The sequence below is a fragment of the Pholcus phalangioides genome, unplaced genomic scaffold, assembly GCF_987345545.1.
Source record: "Pholcus phalangioides strain wild (caught in Gottingen) unplaced genomic scaffold, Ppha-v1.0 ptg000004l_1, whole genome shotgun sequence".
In the NCBI taxonomy this organism is placed as follows: domain Eukaryota; kingdom Metazoa; phylum Arthropoda; class Arachnida; order Araneae; family Pholcidae; genus Pholcus; species Pholcus phalangioides.
The window spans coordinates 47,166,081-47,187,774 of NW_028301597.1; the positions used below are offsets into that span (position 1 = coordinate 47,166,081).

At 39.0% G+C, this 21,694-nt stretch overlaps 1 protein-coding gene across 2 annotated transcripts in view; it reads left to right on the top strand.

The window, feature by feature from the left end:
- Positions 1-41: 41 nt before the first annotated feature.
- LOC149087728 (ATP-binding cassette sub-family C member 1-like) overlaps positions 42-21,694 on the top strand; it is a 53,635-nt gene continuing 31,982 nt past the window's right edge. Inside the window, exons 1-11 of one of the 2 annotated variants that reach the window (XM_089231608.1) lie at positions 42-587; positions 5,625-5,804; positions 7,934-8,059; positions 8,246-8,383; positions 10,078-10,194; positions 13,133-13,194; positions 16,104-16,232; positions 18,515-18,685; positions 19,542-19,716; positions 21,225-21,479; positions 21,578-21,643. In XM_089231608.1, coding sequence (XP_089087734.1) covers positions 549-587; positions 5,625-5,804; positions 7,934-8,059; positions 8,246-8,383; positions 10,078-10,194; positions 13,133-13,194; positions 16,104-16,232; positions 18,515-18,685; positions 19,542-19,716; positions 21,225-21,479; positions 21,578-21,643 — 1,458 coding nt within the window. In that variant the 5' untranslated portion in view covers positions 42-548. The remainder of the gene's footprint in view (positions 588-5,624; positions 5,805-7,933; positions 8,060-8,245; positions 8,384-10,077; positions 10,195-13,132; positions 13,195-16,103; positions 16,233-18,514; positions 18,686-19,541; positions 19,717-21,224; positions 21,480-21,577; positions 21,644-21,694) is intronic. The other variant, XM_089231609.1, reaches the window with a different exon arrangement.

Here is a 21,694-nt window from a genome sequence, read left to right on the forward strand (position 1 = left end):
GTACAATGAGAATCGAATTCTCTTGTTTTCTTTCTTTCCATGTGATTCCAAGATTATATTCCCCCCTCAAAGTCTTAGTCCATTCAAGTAGAAAGACAACTAATCAAATAGTATATATATTTTTCTCCTTCAAACCACTTGAATGCTGCAGTAGAATCGCTATCGTGGACGCCATTATTAGAATTATTATTTACTGAAGCATATTAACGAGATTTCCTATCGAGTTGAAGCGAATAATCAGGAAGAAAACTTGGTTTTTGGCACAAAAAAGACAAATTATACATGAAAATATAACATCCCCCTTTATCATGTATCTACTCCTACTGGGTAGCGTCGAATGTTTCTTCGGCTGCTTCACCCGTTGTTTTTCGTAATTGTAGGAAAGACGTAATCCGACCGAGTCCATTTTTTTCAGCGTGAGAGAATGAGATATTTCTCCCCCCCCCCTCGAGTGACGAAATGATATAATCTAGTCGAATTATATATACATTGACCAACAGGATATTCGGTGTATTCTGGGAAAAAAGAATTCGGATACTAACCAGGAAATGAAAGACCGCTACGGTTTTTGCAAGGACAGCTTCTGGGTGAGTTTTTTTTTACAAAAAATTGATATATTTGAGTGTAGTAGATCAATATTAAGGCAATAAAACGATTATGCAAGATATACGTACAGAAAACAGGATGTTGTGTGAAGATGCTGATCTTTTTTTGGAAAGATGTTTTTTTTTTCATCTCTGCTTCCACCAGAACGTGAACCCGGACTCCTCGTGGAATAGAGACATGGGCGGTGATACCCCAGAGTCAAACGTGGAGTCGACTGATCTAATGTATATATGTATAGAATAAATTGACATCATCATCAACGTGCCCCCCCCCCCAGACTTCCAAGTCAATCTCCGCCTATGAATAGAGATGAATTTTTCTTTCCGAAAAAAGATCAAAATTTTTGCCAAAAAAATCGGCACTTTCACACAGCATCCATTTTTCTGTGCGTATATCTTGCATAAACACGTGGAGAGCGACATCATGTCCCGTATACAATGACGGTTAGTTATTCAGGGTCGGCACAGTAGTGGTCGGCTGAAGTTGGTTTTCTGCTGTTTTCCAGCTTCGAGGTGCGAATGCGAGCCGACCTCCCATTTGGAAAAGTCTCTCCGCAGACCAAGAACTCGATACTGACATAACATGAAAATTCTAGAATTTTCATCTTTACTCCAGAAAGTGGAAGACGGATGGTAGCACGAACGCGAAACAAGCGCAGCTCGACAACATGAAAACGTTAGGGTAGGATCATGGCCCTCACATCCTGTAGCGGGGCCCCTAGGCTGGGATCTTTTGCGGGCCCCTCGGTCAGACTTTTAACGAGCCCCTTCTGCAGTTAATTTATAGCGTGAAAAAAGCAAAAAAAAATATGATAACCGTCCCGGGCCCCAGGGCTAGAGCCCTCTTACCCCTCCCCTATGGGGAGGCCATGGGTAGGGTTACCAACCGTCCTCTTTTTTGATGTCATTTCAATCGGCCTCCTACGTTTCGGTTAAATTCGTCCTTTTGTGTACTTTTTCATGTTTCCGGAGTTATTTTTCATTTTTTTCCCGTGGAAATTTTTTTTCCCTCCACTTTGAAACATGTAATTCTTCATTGATATGAGGGTTTTTGTATCCCCCCCCCCCACACGCATCCACAATAACCGTCAGAATTCCCAGAATTTTTTTCTGTTTCTGCTTGTTTTTAGTGGTTCTGTTTTAGAGTTCAGAAAATTACTGTTGCGGCCACCGAGCTTATATTACTGGAAGGGGCATCCAGCCGCCGCGACGGCATAGACATCAAATGCAAGGAAATCACGTGACTCGGTGAAAACAAAGTTCGTTTGCCCATAGAAATGTACAGTTCGATCTCTAAATAATTCGTTTTAAAGATTAGAAAAAGGATTGGGAACTCATCTAAAGATGAAAAAGATTAAATTATTTATTTCATTAATACTGAAATCCTTTCCTTCATTAATTCTGGAATTATTTCCTTTATCAATTATTATTTCTTTCATTACTTCTGGAGTAATTGCTTTCATCAATTCTGGATTTGTTTCTTTCATTAATGCTGAAATTATTTCTTTCATTGATTCTGAAATTATATCTTTCATTGATTCTGAAATTATATCTCATTAATTATGGAATTATCTTTCATTAATTTCGGAATTATCACTTTCATTAATTTTGAAATTATCACTTTCATTAATTTCGGAATTATCACTTTCATTAATTTCGGAATTATCACTTTCATTAATTTCGGAATTATCACTTTCATTAATTTCGGAATTATCACTTTCATTAATTTCGGAATTATCACTTTCATTAATTTCGGAATTATCACTTTCATTAATTTCGGAATTATCACTTTCATTAATTTCGGAATTATCACTTTCATTAATTTCGAAATTATCAATTTCGTCAATGCTGAAAGTTCCCATTTCGTTAATTCTGGAATTGTCTTTAATTAATTCTGGAATTATCTTTCGCTAATGCTGAAATTATCACTTTCATTTATTTTGGAACTGAAATTATTTCTTTCATTAATATTGGAATTATCTTTTATTAATTCTGAAACTATCACTTTCATTAATTTCGGAATTATCACTTTCATTAATTTCGGAATTATCACTTTCATTAATTTCGGAATTATCACTTTCATTAATTTCGGAATTATCACTTTCATTAATTTCGGAATTATCACTTTCATTAATTTCGGAATTATCACTTTCATTAATTTCGAAATTATCAATTTCGTCAATGCTGAAAGTTCCCATTTCGTTAATTCTGGAATTGTCTTTAATTAATTCTGGAATTATCTTTCGCTAATGCTGAAATTATCACTTTCATTTATTTTGGAACTGAAATTATTTCTTTCATTAATATTGGAATTATCTTTTATTAATTCTGAAACTATCACTTTCATTAATTTTGAAATTATCAATTCCGTCAATGCTGAAAGAGTATCTCTTTGCATTTTATTTTTACCTTTACCTTTAATTACTCTCATGAAAGGAATGCCACATGCGACTCATGAAAGGGACAAATCCAAATGAAAGAAACATAGAAATGAATCGATCTGCCCCTGTTTTTGCTTCAAAAAATGCTCGATTAAAGCTGCGGAATTTAATTTATATAGGCACATAATTAATTTCAAAACATCCTAAACTATATGGATTGATGCAATTGGATAGTATCAGACGCTTACGGAGACATTAGTTCTACTTTTCGTGCTCGAGAACATATAAATAAAAAGTTGAAATCAATGTTATTCCCTGGATATCCACCTCAAAAGTGGGTCTGGCTCATTATTTTATATTTAATTTTCTGGGCTTCGTATCTCTAGCGAATTCAATATTTCGAAAATCAAAAATTTAATTCAATTTTTAAAATTATTGATGTGGCGGGAAACCCCACTAAATTTTCGCTTTTCTGTACTAAAATCGGCAATTTTAACATTGATCTCTATGGGAATCGTGTTTGTTTTCACCGAGTCACGTGATTTTTCGACGGAGATGTTAGGGAACACCGTTCTCAGCACTGCCAAAGCAGAGACCGCTGACGTCATACTACCTCCAGTAATATAAGCTCGATATAAGCCGATTTTATTTATCAGAATAGTGACGCCATCTATTGGTAAAATTAGGGTAAGTGACGTCATTAAGCGCGCCTCCTTTCTCAGTTTTCGAATCTGATAACCGTACGTTAGGGCCACAAATATAGTCAGAACACTCGTTCCGGCATGTGCCGATTCGTTAGAAATTCCGTAGAGCAGCGGTTCTCAACCTTTTTTGACTCACAGAGCCCTTTTTAATAAAAAAATTCTATGACGGAGCCCCGTAGACCCATTTCTTAATTATTCATCAAAAGTTACTGATTTATTTTTACTATTTAAAAATATTTATAATTATTTTTTTAAATTTCCACTGGCTTTTTTTTATTTTCCTCGAGCGGTCGCGGAGCCCATGGACAGTGCACATGGAGCCCCAAGAGCTCCGCGGAGCACTGGTTGAGAACCTCTGCCGTAGAGGAATGTGTTCTAGGTGCATGTACGGTTAAGTAGTAGTAGTTACTCAGGGTGATTCAAATTGTTTGTCCGTAAGACAAACTCTGCAACCGTTGACTTTGGGTATAGTACTTCCAATTGCAAAAAGTTTTCAAATGACATGCGGTTTCTTTGAATGACGTAATTTCTTTGAGGGGTCGTACACATAATGGTTGGGGACACAGCACAGTAATGAAGGCGGATGGCTCGGAATGTTTTCGTTGGCCTCTTGCGGGCGATCCGCCCGGGCTCCTTGGCGGGGGTTTCCGGGGGGGTTTGATTTTTAGGGATGTGATTGCCGTGATTCGGAGGCGATGGGGGCCTCGGCGGGGTTGGGCCCTGTGGCTTATGGTGGTTTTTTTTTTTTTCTTTTCTTTTTCCAGCATGGCCCAGCCGCAAGGTAGCCAGCTTATATCCCACAAGGAACAGAGCGGGGGCCATTTTTGGTGTTTGCAGTACACATAATGCATGTTGAATGCGGTTTTCGACAGCCTGTCGACATTCCTCCTTGTTGCTTGATGCGTGCGTCGACAGAATGTTGGCATAGCAGTTATTGTTCTAAAACAGTCCGCACTCTTTAAGCACAGCTGAAGCAGGTTGTTCTTATTCTTACGCATAGAAGAAAGGTTTGTGAAAGAGTTTTCGCCGCCATCACCCCATTATTCCATTCTTTTTATTTTATCACTATTTATGACAATTATTAATAACTTTTACACGTGTCCTAAAGAATAGGTGCGACACAGTGTCGACATCACGAAAATATCGCCTTCTCTGTGGCGGCTGTCGACAACGTGTCGAAAGTTCCTATTTGCACGGAACGGACGTAAAAATAGATAAAATGCGTCGTAATACAATCGAATTAGTGAAAAAATGAGACGATTTTTCAAGTAAGTCGATTCAGCACATGGCAACGACCCGCAGTCAACGTGTTCACTTTTTATCACTTATTAAGTTGTTGTCCTCTCTCTCCTAAGGGTATAAAAAAGAATTCGACGTCTCTATATTCGCTGATATATTTGAATTCTAAAATGGATGAAAATCGCGAAAGGAGGAAAAAAAAACCTTAAATTGGGGGAAGGGGGCATTTTTTCCGTCAGTGATCATTGCCGCTGCGAGTGTTAAGGAAGGACATTACTTCTGGATATTAATGCCGAGATTACCTTAGAAAAGAAAAATTGTTCGTCTCCATCGGGAATCAAACCCGGATCCTCTCACAATCCGGGTAATCGCGCTGTCCAATACACCAGAGACACAACTGCTGCCGAATGAGCAAGCGTAGTAGCTTTATGCACTGAATAGAGACGTTGCAGCATGCCTTTCAACTTCAGAGAATACGTCCCAGATGGCGACAGTAGAGAAAGATGTTAATTTTTCGGCCTATAACATATCAAAGAAAGCGATTTTCTGTATAATATTTCTAAGATGAATTTCGGGAGAGAAAAAAAAGTATTTTGTCTTCACCGGGACTCGAACCCGGACCCTTTTCCACCATAAGAGATTGTTTTAATTATTCATAGCTTTTTTTAGTGATTTTTTTTCTCTTCGTTTCCTAGAACAATGACTTGACATGGAATACGGATTTGCCAGATTTCACGAACTGTTTCCAGCAGAGCATTTTCGTTCTATCTCCGTGTGGGATTTTCGTCATAGCTGCTGTAATATACGTTTTTGTCTATTGGAAAAGTCCCGCAGAAAACCGTTTGCCGTGGTCGTTGCTGTGCATCTCCAAAATTGTAAAATTTCTATTCACAATCTATTCTTATAATAACTTATATAGTGACATTTTTTATTCATTTTACTAGATGTAGTAACTCTGTTGTTAATCTGAAATATCAAGGGTGTGTTTGGAAGGATGTGCAGGGTGATTCCATAGTTCCTCTTGCCGCATTTTACTGGTCGAACCGTTAATCCTAGATGCATAATTCCAATTCGAAAAAGTATCCAAATAACGTGTATACCTCAGATATGTCATTAATGTTGATCATTTTTGTCTCCCCACGGTCTCAGCTGCACACGAGGGCGAATTAGACCGGGACCTACAATTTATTGACGATTCCGAATGGCAGCTTTTTTTGTTATGCTCATGGAGAGGTTGTTGCACTAACCCCTCGATGTGGAACTCTCTGCTGTAGTACCCTTTTCTTCTGGCCATGTCGCCGTTTCTGTTGTACCCCTGTGTCAGGAAAGTTTCTGACAAGGACGAACCGGGTATGACATTTATGTTGAAAGGGGCTGTGTAATTATTAAAATGAAAAATTAATTAATTTTTTTTTATACGGACACCCTGTTCTCAAAAACACAATTAGAAAATTACCCTGTCTCTCCTCAGTCCACCAAGAAAAAGTTCCATGTTTCTCAGAGAAATATTCACTGAGATATTTGAATTCAAAAAATCGGAGAAAAATTGGAAAATAACAGTAAAAAACGAAGAAATGAAGTACTGGTCGTTAGTTTATGCCATTCTTTAAGAATTTTTAATTCAAACGTCTTGGCGAATATTGCTCTTAGAAACGTGGGACTTTGTTTGTTGGACTCAGAAGAAACAAGACGACAACTTTCTAATTGGGCTTTTAAGGACAGAGTGCCAGTATAGAAAGTTATTTTTTATATTTCAATAACTATGTAACCCCTTGAAACTGCAACCATTCGTTTGGATAAAGGAAAAGCAAAGACTAAACTTGGGAAAGGAGTCAGACAGAGTGATGCTACCTCACCAAAACTCTTTACCGCTGTTTTAGAAGATGTATTCTGGAAACTGGATTGGGATAAGAAATTAATTAAAATAAATGGGAAATTTCTCAGCCATTTGCGTTTTGCCGACAGCATTCTTATTATCAGCAATAATCCAGATGAACTAAAAGAAATGATACAAGAACTGGCGAAGGCAAGTATTCAGGAGGGCTTGAAAATGAATCTGCAAAAGACTAAAGTTATGTTCAACTGCTCTGCGTTAAAGAGAACGATCTTGCTCAACACCACAGAGATAGAAGAAGCAGAAAGCTATGTATACCTGGGACAAGAAATTACTATTGACAACAGAATCATTAATGAAATAAACAGAAGGATCAGGATCGGAGATGGAGCACTTTTGGCCACAACCTGTGTAATTCTGAAGAGCCACATGCCATTATACTTGGGAAGAAAAGTGTTCAGCCAGTGTGTGCTACCAGCACCGACTTAAGGAGTTTAAACATGGATACTTACAAACAAGAAGATACAAAGACTACAGGCAACACAAAGGAGCCTGGAAAGATTCATGTTAGCCATCAAAAGGAGGGACAAATCACTTGGATAAGAAGCCACGCGTACGTATATGATACCATGGAAATAATTAAACGTTTAAAATGGAAACGGGCTGGACATATTGCAAGAAGACAGGACAACAGATGGACCACAAGTATCCTCCCCCTCCCTCCCGTGGTGATAAACGTCCGAGAAGGCGTCCCCACGCAAGATGGATCGAAAAGATCCCGAGAAGTGGCTGAAGAAGTGGATGGAAAAAGCATTAGACAGGGTAAAATGACAAAAATTTGGAGGAGACTTTCATCCAGCAGTGGATTGAGAATGGTTGATGATGATGGTGGTGATTGTGATGATAATGACGACGACGACGACAACATGAACCCTTTCCAACATGAATGACGTATCTGAGGTGCACGCGTTATTTGGATAATTTTTATAACTCGAAGTACGCTTTTAGGATCAACGATTCGCCAGTAAAATGCGGCAAGGCGAATTAAGTATCCAGCCTGTATATCCCCCTACTGAGATATTTCCGAATCCTTTGTATCCCCTATTCCGAATCTTTGAATTCTTGCATTTAGTGCATGCGTAATTTATTTATGTTCTAAAAATACTTTAGGCCATCACTTCAGTTCTCCTCTCGTGCAGTCTTCTAGAATTCGGTACAACCCTGTACGAAGGATGGACGTACTCCGTGAGTGGAGAGATCGATATTTATACATCTTGTGTCAGAAACCTTGCCTACGTAAGTGTTTGCGGGTGGATTTGAGCTCTCTTCAATTTTGAATCCCTCCGAATTTGTTTTCTCTACAACACGCTGAGTTTGCAGTTTTAAGAAATTTTAGAGTTATAATTGAATACGTATCAATCATTAATTCGCATAATATTATCATATATATGCAGCTAATATGTAAATTTGTTTTTCACCTAGATAACGGTGATTTGCCTACTCATTTATGACCGTTCTCACGGAAACAAATCCTCCAGTCTCATGTCAGTATTTTGGTTCGTTTTGATGGTTTGCGGTATCTTCACCTACAGCTCAACACTCATACGTGCCTTTAGTGAGGTATGTAGTAAATCACAGAAATGAATATATTAGGGGGTTATTTCCAAAAAAAGGAAGCATTTTCACAATTACTAAACTTACTGTAGAAGTAAAAAACTTTTTTTTTCTCAGGGATGGGCGGCTTTGAAGAAGAGGAAAATAGCCCAACAGGTACGATACGGAAGTGGTATAAGAGTATTTAAACACAGTCGACGCCGCTTATTATAATCGCGGATAATGTTGTCATTTGGGTATTGTTATCATTTTTGTAATGAACGGAACGGACAAATTTCATAACGTGGGAAAATTCGTTTATAATTATCAGGAGTTTGGATAATGTTATCATTTTTTGTCGTGTTTTTTAAGTATTCTGATTAAATCAAGCTTTTTTCCCCCTTGTCGACATCAGGCTGTGCAAGACTATGTAGGAGGCTAGAGAGTGCCTTCTTCTCCTTTGTTGACAAGCATTTAAGTACTTATACTTAATATCGTAATCGGTCCGTCGTATCCGCTGTGATCCATGTACGTGGGGAGCTGCTTTAGTAATAGGTATGTTATAGTGAAGGCAAGCGCGTGACTATAAAAAAAGTTCTTTCCCTCAGATCCGGATCAGTTTCTTTCAGTTGACCAGATTCAAATTTCTTTTCAGATTCAAAGAACTATCGTAATTCGAGATATACATTAGGCAGTTTCGTTCTAACGCCTCACAATGGCTACTACTAGTACTAAACAACACACATGCACCTCGTCCATAGAACGGGGAAAAGAATATAACGATTCATCATTTTGCAACCAATTACGCAGGAAAGAAAAACAAAGATGTGCGTTTTGTTAATACCCATTTACCATTAAGTCTCGTTCGATCAAACGGGATGTTCGGTCACCGTACTTGCAAAGGGGACTTTTCGGATATAGTTATCATTTGGTTTTTTGTTATCAGAAACCCCGAGTCCTGGTGTGATCACATTAAATGATGTTGGGTACATTAAATGATGTGTATAATGTTTCTTGATCCACATTCAAGGGAGTTATGTGCATTTAAATTTTGGAAATGTTCCGTTTTGAAAGGAAATAAGTGAAAATGTTGCCTTTTGATTAGAATTGGAGCTGGTCAAGTCTGGAAAATTGGAAATTTCTCCTCCACCTGTTCACTCCAGAAGGTTTCACCTAGTTAAGAAGATGGTACCCTTGCCACTCTTTCGCGAGTAACATGAGTAAAAGTATCATTCTACAGTGGAACATCCAAACACGGACACTTTTTCTGAAGTACGTCGATGGGAGTCAGTGTATTTTACTACCTATCAACGGACACTCCTCGTTAGCGGATATAATTTTCGGTCCCATGGATGTCCGTTATCGAGAGGTTCCATTGTAATTTGCGACTTTGAAAGCGGTCCTGAAAATGTGTCGTTTTTTGAAAAAAAAAAAAAATACACTCTTAACGCAAATAGGAAAACTGCATTGTTATGTTCCCTTTTGAATGAAAAATACCGAAGTGAATGAACAAGGTGGATATGTCCTCCTTTTGGTGGAAACCACACAACATTGTAATTTCTACCAAAAAATATTCCACTTCGAAAAAAATCCTGTTCCACAGCTCATCCCACAAACCATTGGGAAGTGAATAATTGAGTTACTCCTCAAATAGTGATGCAATAAATGATTGTGATTAAATAGTCCTAATGTTTTCTCCGTGTTTATTACGTTGCTTATAGGAACACTCGGATCTCAGTCACCACAAGTACATTCTGGAATCGATCTGTTTTCCTCTAATACTTTGCCAGTTTTTCTTCGCTTTGTTTTCTGAACCAGCCGCTCCGGGATCGACGGAGGTAAGGCTCAAGATGAATTCATTATAGCACTGAATTTTTGTAATATTTTAAACCAGTGTCTTTTAACCGCTGGTCCGCGAATCGGTGCCGATACTTGGTGTTTTCCTACACGTCCGCAAAAATTTTCGCCCAATCTATGTAGCCGCTACATAATTAATGATTTTAAAAAATAAAATATTGTTCCTAAATTTGTTTCAATTTCTGCTTTTGTCATCAGCCGGTCTGCCAAATATTTTTTTTTTAATTTTTATTTATTTATTTTTTGATGTCCGCAAATATTTCCAATTTATTTATTTATTTTTATTTATTTGTTTTTTGTTTTTTTTTGCCCCGAAAATTATTTTTATATTAATTGGGTTTTTTCTGGTTTGTAAAAATTATTCCTCCAATTTATTTTTCTCAACGTTGTCCGCAAATTAATTTTTCTTTCAAATAAAATTGTTTATTATTGGAGAGGAAAAATTTTTTTTTTCTCTATTTCAAGAAGAGAGTGATTATATGTACAGTCAAGATAATTACCTATTTTTAGGGAAACTTAAATTTTAATGAAATTAGTATGGACAACAAAATAATGAATGGATATAACTTAATATGAAGATTTTTAACAGCTGGCTGATGCGAAGATATATTTTGAAAAGGGAGAAGATTCAACTGCCCCTGCGGGGAATCGAACCCACGCCCTAGAGCCTAGACCACTAGACTACAATGAAAACGAATATCTGTCGTTGGAGCTCGTGAGTACTGAACGGGACCGTACATGGACAGTGCCGTCTTAAGGCATGGGCCCACCCGAACACGGCCCGGGGTCTTCAAGAGAAAAAAGGTCTTAAAAAAATGAGATCGGGTTGAAATTTTCGAGAATTAGCCTTGTTGGGCCTCAGAAAAATCATTTGGCCCGGGGGCCCACAATGCTCTTAAGACAACCCTGTATATGGACGGTCGGACCTAACCCATGCTAAAGCTCACAAATTTCTGACAATGCCACCAGCAGGGCAGTTGAATTTTCTCTCTTTTCAACATATATCTTCGCACCAACCAGCTGTTAAAAAGCTTCGTATGGATAGCGGAGAGTGACATCATCCTCGGATAAAACTTAAAAATATATAATTCTGGATCCATAAAAAATTTATGGCAACAGAGGAGCACAATTTCTAGAAACAAATTCACACGTTGCATCAAATGAAATTTTAAACATTTTATATGTTAGGAAAAAGAAACAAGATGCAGTATGTAAATAAAGTCAACTATTACGTTATATAAGAGTTACATGAGCAACACGGGAATATGTAATGTTTGATACGTTTTTTAAGAGATGCTAAATTAGTATTGTGAGTGACTTCTGGGAGTAATGTATTGTAAAATTTTTGAATAAGATAAGAGTAGGTAAAATGTTTCTTCAAAAGTGTTCTATGAGGTAATGTAAGTGAATATACATATTATACAGTCGACGTTTGTTATAATGATGCCCCCCGTTCCGTCGAACGGACGTTATATCGATCTATATAAAGCGTGATTCAGGAAAGACGGGAAAAACTCTTTAAGAGGTGATAGCACACACCGATACAATATATACAGTCAAGCCTCCTTAGTGCGTCACCCGGTTATCACGTCACTCCGCTTACCAGATCACTTTTTGGAAGTCCCGATTATCCTCATGCAGGAATTCGCACAGCTATGGCTTACTCCGTTTAACGAGTCACTCCGCTTATCAAGTCATATTTTTGCTCTCCCAAGAGTGACTCATTAACGAGGTTTGACTGTATATACTGTCATCAAGGAATGCATGGTCTAACATGAAGTGCTAACACGTTTCGAAACGGCCGCTCAGCAAACGTTAAAACGGCATTCCTGAAAAATTTAAATTCCTGTTAACATTCCTGTTGAAATTTATCGGGAGAAAAAGAACACCATGAATGCAAATGTAACCTGGGAAAGGAGAAGAAACCGTATGCAAATCTGCACCACAGTGAATAAAAGGCGCAGACGCCAGCCCTGTGAAGTTATGCCAGTGTGCAACCTCGTTCTAACAGTTGTAACGTACGAGATAATGGCATACTTTAGTATTACTGAAAAAACCAGACACCCATTTCATTTACGGAGCTTCAAACGGAAGTACCACAGTGGCAGCACGAATGTACGTTGAGTGTTTTCCCCACAGGCGGAAAATGCCCAATTCAGAAACATTTGCGTGCTTGCATCGGCAGCTGTGCGAAACGGGTCCTTTCTTCCTTCCCGGTCTGATGCACTGTGACGCAGATTTGCATACGGTTTCTTCTTCTTCTCCAGGTTACATTTTCATGCATGTGGTGTTCCTTTTCTCCCGATAAATTTCAACAGGAATGCCGTTTTAACGTATGCGGAGCGGCGGCCATTTCGAAACGCGCTGGTGCGTTTGCGTTTCATGTTAGACCATGCATTATTTGATGACAATTGTTTGTATTAATGTGTCCTCTTAAAGTTTTTCCCATGTTTTCCGAATCACCCTGTATATCACACTTGATAAAATGAACCACAATGCCCATAAAAAAACATTCATGGTTTTCTCATTCTAAGTATGCCAAGCAATTTCATTCTCTCAACCATTCAGAGGTTGTCGTACCTAGCTATATCCATGCAGGGATACAAAGGATTCCTGGTTTATTTAACAATTAATAATTCGACAAGGATTTGTAACAGCCTAAATTCTAGTCTGAACGACTCATTAACAATCACAGGGAGAAACTAATTAGTGAAATCACTGCATGACGTAATTATTAGCATAAAATCGTTTAAATTACTTAGTTGATTTTTATCTTCTTTCAGAAAAAAGTTATTTCCTAGTGTTATATAATATCTCTTTGTTTCGAACAATACGAGCAGAACTAGTACTAATTTGACAACTAGTGTTAATATACACAGAGTATAAAGAGTATTTGAATTATTTTTGTCGTATTTTCAGGTAAAGAACCCAGTCGAAGAAACACCATTTTTCTCTTTTGTAACGTTCACTTGGTTCAGTGCGTAAGTTATCAACTCAATTTTATTTTGTGACACTGTATTTTCTCTCTCAAAACTGATACAGGGTGATTTTTGAACACATTTTGAGCATTTTTTAAATTGGAATCATGCCTCTACGACGAATGGTTGATGAAATAAAGGCCGCATTAGGATTTACAGGACACCCTGTTTATCTTATTTGGCACTTTTATAAACAGTGAAGTACAGTGTCCTGTATACAGTGCATGGTGGATATATGTTACGGTTAATGTGATATGCATATTAGCCAGTTATTATGATTACTATACATAATAACCAATTATTATGCATACGTACCAATCGTCTTGGTAAGTTTGACAAATTTATCACTTTTACCGGCGAATTTGCATAATACTGAAGCGTCGTTGGTAAATTTGATAAATACCTGAAATTCATCGTCTTTATCTGTGATTATGCATAATACCCTAGTGTAATAGTGAATTTGATAAATATGAAAAAAAATTCCAAATGTGTATGGATGATGAATACAGTCGGATCCCAATATATGGCAACAAATTTTATAGTTCGTACCCCGATATAATGGTACATTACTATCATGTACAGTATATCATATACTACGATTTATTATGCTTGCCAACGACGCGACATTTTATATTATGCATAATCAACCGGTAAGAGTGATAATTTTTTTTAGTACCTAGTCAATTTACCAATAACGCTTGGGTGCTATACATAATCGCTAGTAACAGTGATTAATTTTGGGAAATTTATCAAACTTACTAACGCCGCTTGGGTAACTACGCATAATCACCGGTAAAAGTGGTCAATTTAGAGAGAATTCGTCAAACTTACCAAAATGCTTGGCGATTACGCATAATAACGGGCTATTATGTACAATAACGGGATTTATCGCATTTTCCGTTACATATACACTGAAGAGCCAAAAAAACTGGTACACCTACCTAATATCGTGTAGGGCCCCCGCGAGCACGCAGAAGGGCCGCAACACGACGTGGCATGGACTCGACTAATGTCTGAAGTAGTGCTGGAGGTAATTGACACCATGAATCCTGCAGGGCTGTCCATAAATCCGTAGGAGTAAGAGGGGAGTGGAGATCTCTTCTGAACAGCACGTTTCAAGGCATCCCAGATATGTTCAATAATGTTCATGTCTGGGGATTTTGGTGGCCAGCGGAAGTGTCTAAAGTCAGAAGAGTGTTTCTGGAGCCACTTTGTAGCAATTCTGGACGTTTGGGGTGTCGCATTGTCCTGCTGAAATTGTCCAAGTCCGTCGGAATGCACAATGGACATGAATGGGTGCAGGTGATCAGACAGGATGCTTACGTACCTGTCACCTGTCAGAGTCGTATCTAGACGTATCAGGGGTCCCATATCACGCCAACTGCACACGCCCCATACCATCACAGAGCCTCCACCAGCTTGAACAGTCCCCTGTTGACATGTAGGGTCCATGGATTCATGAGGTTGTCTCCATACCCGTACACGTCCATCAGCTCGAAGCAATTGGAACCGAGACTTGTCAGACCAGGCAACGTGTTTCCAGTCCTCAACAGTCCAATGCCGTTCTTGCATGATCTTTTTCCGGCCGCAGCGATGTCGTAGATTTAATTTTTTACCGGATTCCCGATATTCACGGTACACTCGTGAAATGGTCGTACGTGAAAATCCAAATTTCATCGCTACCTCGGAGTTGCTATGTCCCATCTCTCGTGCGCCGACTATAACACCACGTTCAAACTCCCTTAAATCTCGATAACCTGCCATTGTAGCAGCAGTAACCGATCTAACAATTATGCCAGACACTTGTGTTATATAGGCGTTGCCGACCGCAGCGCCGTACTCTGACTGGTTCCATATCTCTTTATTTGCATACGCATGCCTGTACCAGTTTTTTTTGGCTCTTCAGTTTACATAGTGTGTGCTATACAATAGGACAAGAACATCGGAACTTATCTGCTAATAAGCAAAAAAAAAGGAAAACGAGATGACGTTGAGGATGTGGTAAAGAATAATCTTGTCCTCGACAAGGTTGGATATTGTTCGCAACACTGGTGCAACATTGCACCTGTGATGAAAAGGTAAGGATTATGGCGGATTATGTCGGTCGAGGCCCGGGTTGCAAAAGAAAATATTAGGCCCCCTAAATTAGAAAAAAGTATGAAATTTGTGTTTTTAAAAGTCGTCCCTTTTCGAAGTCGGGGCCCCGGGCGTGCGCCCGGTGCGCCCTCCGTTAAATCCGCCTCTGATTACAGCTGAAATTCTCTCGTACAAGCCAAGCATACAACTTTTTTCTCTCGGATGTATCTCCCAAAACCTAGCAAATCACAGACGAAAACATTGAAAAATGATCAATTCCACAATTAGTTGAAGAAACGATTTGAAAACCGAATTGATGAAAGAAATAATTCCGGACACAAAACTGATGAAAACTCAAAATTAATCAAAGAAATAATTCCAGAATTCATGAGAAAATTCAGAATTACTGAAATATATAATTTTAGAATTTTTAAACAATTAATTTCAGAAATATTTTAAAAAAATGACTTGATAAATCAATGAGGGAAATAATGGCACGCTAAATAACTTCTACCAGAAATTATGAATTATTATTGCAATCGACAGAAATGACTTAGATGCGGTATTTCCCCCTCCCCCGAATTAGCCGGCATCCTGGAAAACTTGAATAGCACCAGCTTTTCGAATGGTCATTTCCGCTCCGAAGATATTTAAGAATTATCCGGAATTTGACTTTAATACCCTTTCATGCCGGAAAAAACGGGCTTTCAAAGTACGATAGACTCCATCGCTGTTTCCCGGCATGCCGGCTAAAAATGCGGAGGTAGAAGGTAACTATATCAATCGATGGATATTTTATTGAGAATGATTTATTTTTATTACAATTGACCCATTAGGTTCGTGTATAAAGGAGCGAGGACATTATTCACGGTCGAGGACTTCCCACCGTTGCCGAAGAAGATAAAAGCCCGATACCTATGGAAAAAGTTCCTGATTCAATGGCCGTGGTCAGACACCAGAGAAAGGTTATATACATTATTATACTTTGCATGTAATAATCTCATAAACGGCGATTCTTCATAATCTGAAAACATTCTTAGTTGAAAATAGAGGCTATTTATTTGATGTGAGGTATCATTCCTATATTATCATAATTAGAAGCCGGAGGGTTTAAGCACTAAAAATTATAAAAATAGGCAGGCAAAAAAGGACTAAAAATGCTTAAAATGGCACTAAAGAAAGGCATTTATAATTTGTGTAAAAAAGGAAAAATGAGTGAAAATCAAGATAATAAGAGTCCGAAAAATCACTAAAATGGCTAAAAAAATTACTCCGTCTGTATTTCCATATTAGTTTATAATAACTACATTATTAGCCTAACCAGGTTGATACTATCATGCCAGAAAGAGGTTATTGTGGTCCTTCAAGCTTAGGTCGGAGGCGATTTTATTCAACTAAGATATTTAATTAGCTTTCATGCAAAATATTGTTGGCTAGAAAATTGAAGAACAATAATTAATGAATAATTATAATAATTATGTTTTAATTGAAATCCGCTCCTACAATCGCGATGTGAATTTGATGGTATGTTGATTTCTATCTGAAAACTGTGTATAGCAGAGATGAAAATTCTTTGTCTCTCTTATGACTGGCGATATCGCAGGCATTTTTAGTCCTCTTTGCGTTTAAATGGGACTAGGGGGGGGAGCATTTCCTGATAAGAATTGATGCTAAGAATTTTAAAATTTTTATGAACAACAATTTCTTTGCGATTCGCGAAATCTAAAATATCCGAGTTTTACAAAAATTACCCCAAGATTCAGGACAAACATAAAACAATGTCGAAATAGGCATTTACGGCAGGAAAAATTCAAAAAAGCCACTTTTACAAAAAAAAACCTTCAAAAATAGGAAAAAATGCATTTCTAGCATTTTGCTTCCATTTCTAGCATTGAACTTCCGGGCTCCAGTCATAACTCGGTTTTTTCAACATCTGGTAAGTATATCCCGGTGAGTATGTGGCGACTGGTCATTCAAGGGTTCGCGAAAAATAATTATCAACGGCGTGAGAAACCAGTAAGGTTTTTGAAAAAATTCAGAGAAATAATCATGTGACAATATACGAGAGAATATGCATGATGAAGATTAACAGGCCTCCTACGCATTTCTATGAGTAAATAAGCATTCAACTCATTCCTAGGTGCGGGAGGTTCACAGGCATATCTGTTCTTTCAAGGGGGTATTTAAGCAAGCGACCTTCCCATATCTCTAGTGGTACGCAAGCATTCTAGGTATTTCTGAAGGATCCGGAAATTTTGCCTCCGACATTTCGCCCCCGACGTTCCGTTCCCCCTACATGTCGATCCAGACCTTTTTCCTGCCCTGCCTCTATGAGTGACCGAGTGAGAGAGAGACCAAGTTAGTGACCAAGTGAGTGTGCGACTCTCGGTGTTAGTGAGTTATGGTGAGTTAGTGAGTTACTCGGTTATCCAGTGAGTAGCCGTATGACTGATCAAGGTCACTCACCCATTCACTTGTCCACTCATACGGTCACCTACCCTTTCAACTGGCCACTCACGATTTCTCTTGGTCACTCACCCACTCATATCTCATATAGTCACTTACTTGGTCAATCACCCGCTCACTTGGTCACTCATATAGTCATTTGCTTGGTCACTCACCCACTTACTTTGTCACTCACACTGCCAGGGCAGATGAATTATGTGCGGAGCAAAATTTCTGGAGTGAAGTGTCAGGGGCCAAATATCAGAAGGGAAATGTGTGGGACGAAATGCCAGGAGTGAAATGTGTGGGGCGGAATGTCAGGAAAGAAATTTGTGGGGCGAAATGTGCGGGGACGAAATGTCAGAGGCGAAATTTCTGTAAACCATTTCTGAGTATATGAAGGCCTCCCTTGAAAAATTGAAGTTATGTCCAGGGCCTCCTCGTGTCCTACAGTAGGCTTCGGGGCCGAATTTTTTTGAAGGATATAAGAGACTTTCGAAAACTCCCCTTTTCACGAACTTTGAAAATATTTACACCCTCTTCTCTATGAAGAATTTTGCGGTGCATACTCCATTTCCCATCATCCTCTGCGATTTTTCCCTATTGCAGAGTGAAGGAAACCGGATTTTTCATTTCCAATGTAAACGGGGCTTAAGAGATTTATCCCATGTCCCCACGATTATGACTTCGTAATAACATACATTCGAAGATTTTTTTTAACTTTATCCGAGTCGATATATGTAATGACGAAAAGTTACTGGTTTTCATTTTAGTTTGTGCATAAATCGTCTTTTCTTTGCAGCCAGTCTAAAGCTAAGGATGCAACACCACCTTCCGGAGACGACAAGCCGCCGAAGTCGCAACAGAGCCTAACGAGAGCTCTGGTAAAATCATTCTGGCCCTGGTTGGCATGGGCCGTTCTATGGAATCTGTTCAGTGTCGCTACACAGTTTATTCCGCCTTTGCTACTCGAGTAAGTTTCGTTATTAAAGAGCCAATTGTGTAATCAACTGAAATCAAGCGCAGATCCATAAAGCCCCCCCCCCCCCTCTCAAGAGCCGAATAATTATAAGAGAAATTTGTCTGTCCCGTAAAACAATAAGTTGCTTCTCCGACACATCGCCTTGGATCCGTCCCATTCGCAGCTAAATATATCTGTCCCCGCTACATTCGCAGCTGAATATGACTGGGCTTCATTCACAGCTGAAAATATCTGCCTCGACTTCATTAGCAGTTGAAGAGGTCTGCAACCGTTTCATTAGCAGTTGAAGAGGTCTGCAACCGTTTCATTAGCAGTTGAAGAGGTCTGCAACCGTTTCATTCGCAGGTGAATATGTCTGCCTAGGCTCTCATTCGCAGCTTAAGATATGTATGCCCTTGCTCCATTCAAATCTAAAAAAAATTGTCTGCCTCCGCTCCATTCACAGCTAAAGAAATCTGCCTCAGCTTCATTCGCAGCTGAAGATGCCTGCCTTCTCTCAGGCATGGATCCAGAGGGAGAAACGATAGGAATGATCGCCACTCCCAAGACCAGAATAATATGGGAATAAACTTGTCTGTTCCGTATTATACACTGAATCCAATGCCCCTACACAATAAGTTGCTTCTCCGACACCGCCCTGGATCCGAGCCTGACTTAAATATCGGTATTTACCCCGTGCACGAATATGATTTTTTCTTTTCTTTTTTTAAACCAATTAGTAAAACAAAATCCTAATACACTTATTACGTGATAATTATCGGGTATTACCATAATAAATGATAAATAATCACTATTTGTGTAATTTTCCGTAACAGCATTTATTTCAATTCCCGTGTCTCCTTTTCAGTCTCATCATATCCTTCATGTCTAGTGATGATTATTTGTGGAAGGGAATTCTGTACGTATTGGTGCTTTGTATCGTCGTGATAGTCCAAATAATATCGTATAATGTGGCGATTTTTTACTCAGAGAGCTTGGCTCTTCAGTTGAAGTCAACCGTCATTTCAGCCGTTTATCGAAAAGTAATGTATGCATAGCATATCATTTATTTTAATCAGTACATAATTCCCCCCATTTGCAGCACCGTATCTCTTCGACGGTTAAACAAGTATACTGAAGCAGTTGCCACACTCATACATGTCCAGCTTGGTCCTATAGTCATTCGTAAATGTTTGTTTCTAATATTTGCCTCTCCCTGCTGCAATGAAGCACCAGCGGCTTAAGCTTAATGTTCCCTGGTCCAATTTTCATTGGCGAATATTGCTTCCAGAACACTCTCCGTGTTGTGGCTTTGCGCTCTTCGGCCAATGTGTGGCCAGACGAATTTAAGGATCGGGAAGAAAGGTGGCTCCGTTGACTTGGGATGAAGACTGGAAGGTCGCGGCCATTCTCTTCGACCAGCCGTCCAATACCTTCTAGTCCCCCACTACACTCCCACGACCAACCTTGGAACTTGCTGGGTGGGACAGGCTGGACATGAGTGTGGCCTCAGCCTTACATTAGCTTTATATCCATGCAAATAGATGTCTCAAATACAGTCCCCACCGCTTAATGTGATCACATCGGGACTCTGGATTTCTGATAAAAATGGCTGAGTGATAACTATATCCGAAAAAGTCCTGTTCGTAAGTGTAGTGACCATGCATCCCGTTTGGTAGAACGGGATGTATGGTAAACGAAGGTTGGTAAGACGGGACAACCGTTTTTCTTTCCCACATAATTGGTTGCAAAATGTTCAATCGTTCCATTTTTTTGTAAAACGGAACCATTTTTAGCTTCTTGATACGCAAAAAACAAAATGATACAATTATCCGAAGTTCCGATAATTATAAACGAGCTTTTTCCCATGTTATGGTATCGGTCGATTCCGTTACTTGAAAAGGTGCTAACAATACCCAAATGACCCAAACGACACTATCCGTGATACTAACAAGTGGCATCGACTGTATTAACTCCTGAAACCTGCCACAAGTACCAAGTGTTTAAGACTAACCTAGAAACATTAGTGTTTCCAAACAAATTGACCTTCACTACAAGGGATGTTAGGAAACACTGCTGTAGAGAAATAGGTGAATCGCCCTCCTATCAGATACTAGGCAACCATACAATATTTGATGCCTCATCTTATTTGATCGAGAAAAGTGATAGTACTACTCTTATATATATATATAAGAGTAGTACTCTATATATATATAAAGCTTCAATTCTACACATTCTTGCTCGATTCGAGTCGATATCTATGTTCAATCCATAGGCACCGGAATTTAGGAGCTGATGCCATTTGAGCCTTTCCCCCGCCCCCCCCCCTTCAATAAATTTTGAAGGGGGCTGAGCCCCACCCAACAATTTCTGAAAAAACAACGCAATGCACCCTTACTCTCTTGCATACGCAAGTCGTACTCAAGTACGTACTGAAGTGTGTCCCGTACGGGACGACCAGCAACTATCAGCACCCGTCCCCTTAATGTTTTATCCGTGTCCCCGTCTCTGGTTCAATCATTGAATTTCCGTCTATTTTCCATGTTTGCAGTCTCTGAAGCTGGGCAGTTCAGCCCGTCAGGACTACACGAGTGGCGAGATCGTCAACTTGATGGCTGTCGATGCCGAGAAAGTGTACACGTTCTTCTCTTTCTGCATAAATTTGGTCGGTGCCCCGCTGAAGATCATCATAGCGGTGTCTCTCTTGTGGTCGTACCTGGGCCCCTCTTGCTTGGCTGGTTTCGTGGTCTTGAGCCTGATGATCGCTCTGAGCATGTACATCTCCAAGAAGACTAACTCAGTTCAGGTATGATATCCTTGGTGTTATACCACACAAGATCAATAATCACGGTATTTTTAAGAAAGAAATGTAGGTATAAACAAAGGACGCTGTTCTGTTTACAGATAAAGCAAATGGAAATGAAAGATGCCCGTTTGAAGTTTATAACCGAGGTCTTGGATGGAATTAAGGTACGATGCATTAGGTCAGCATTACACTATAAAAGTTTGATAAAAATTAAT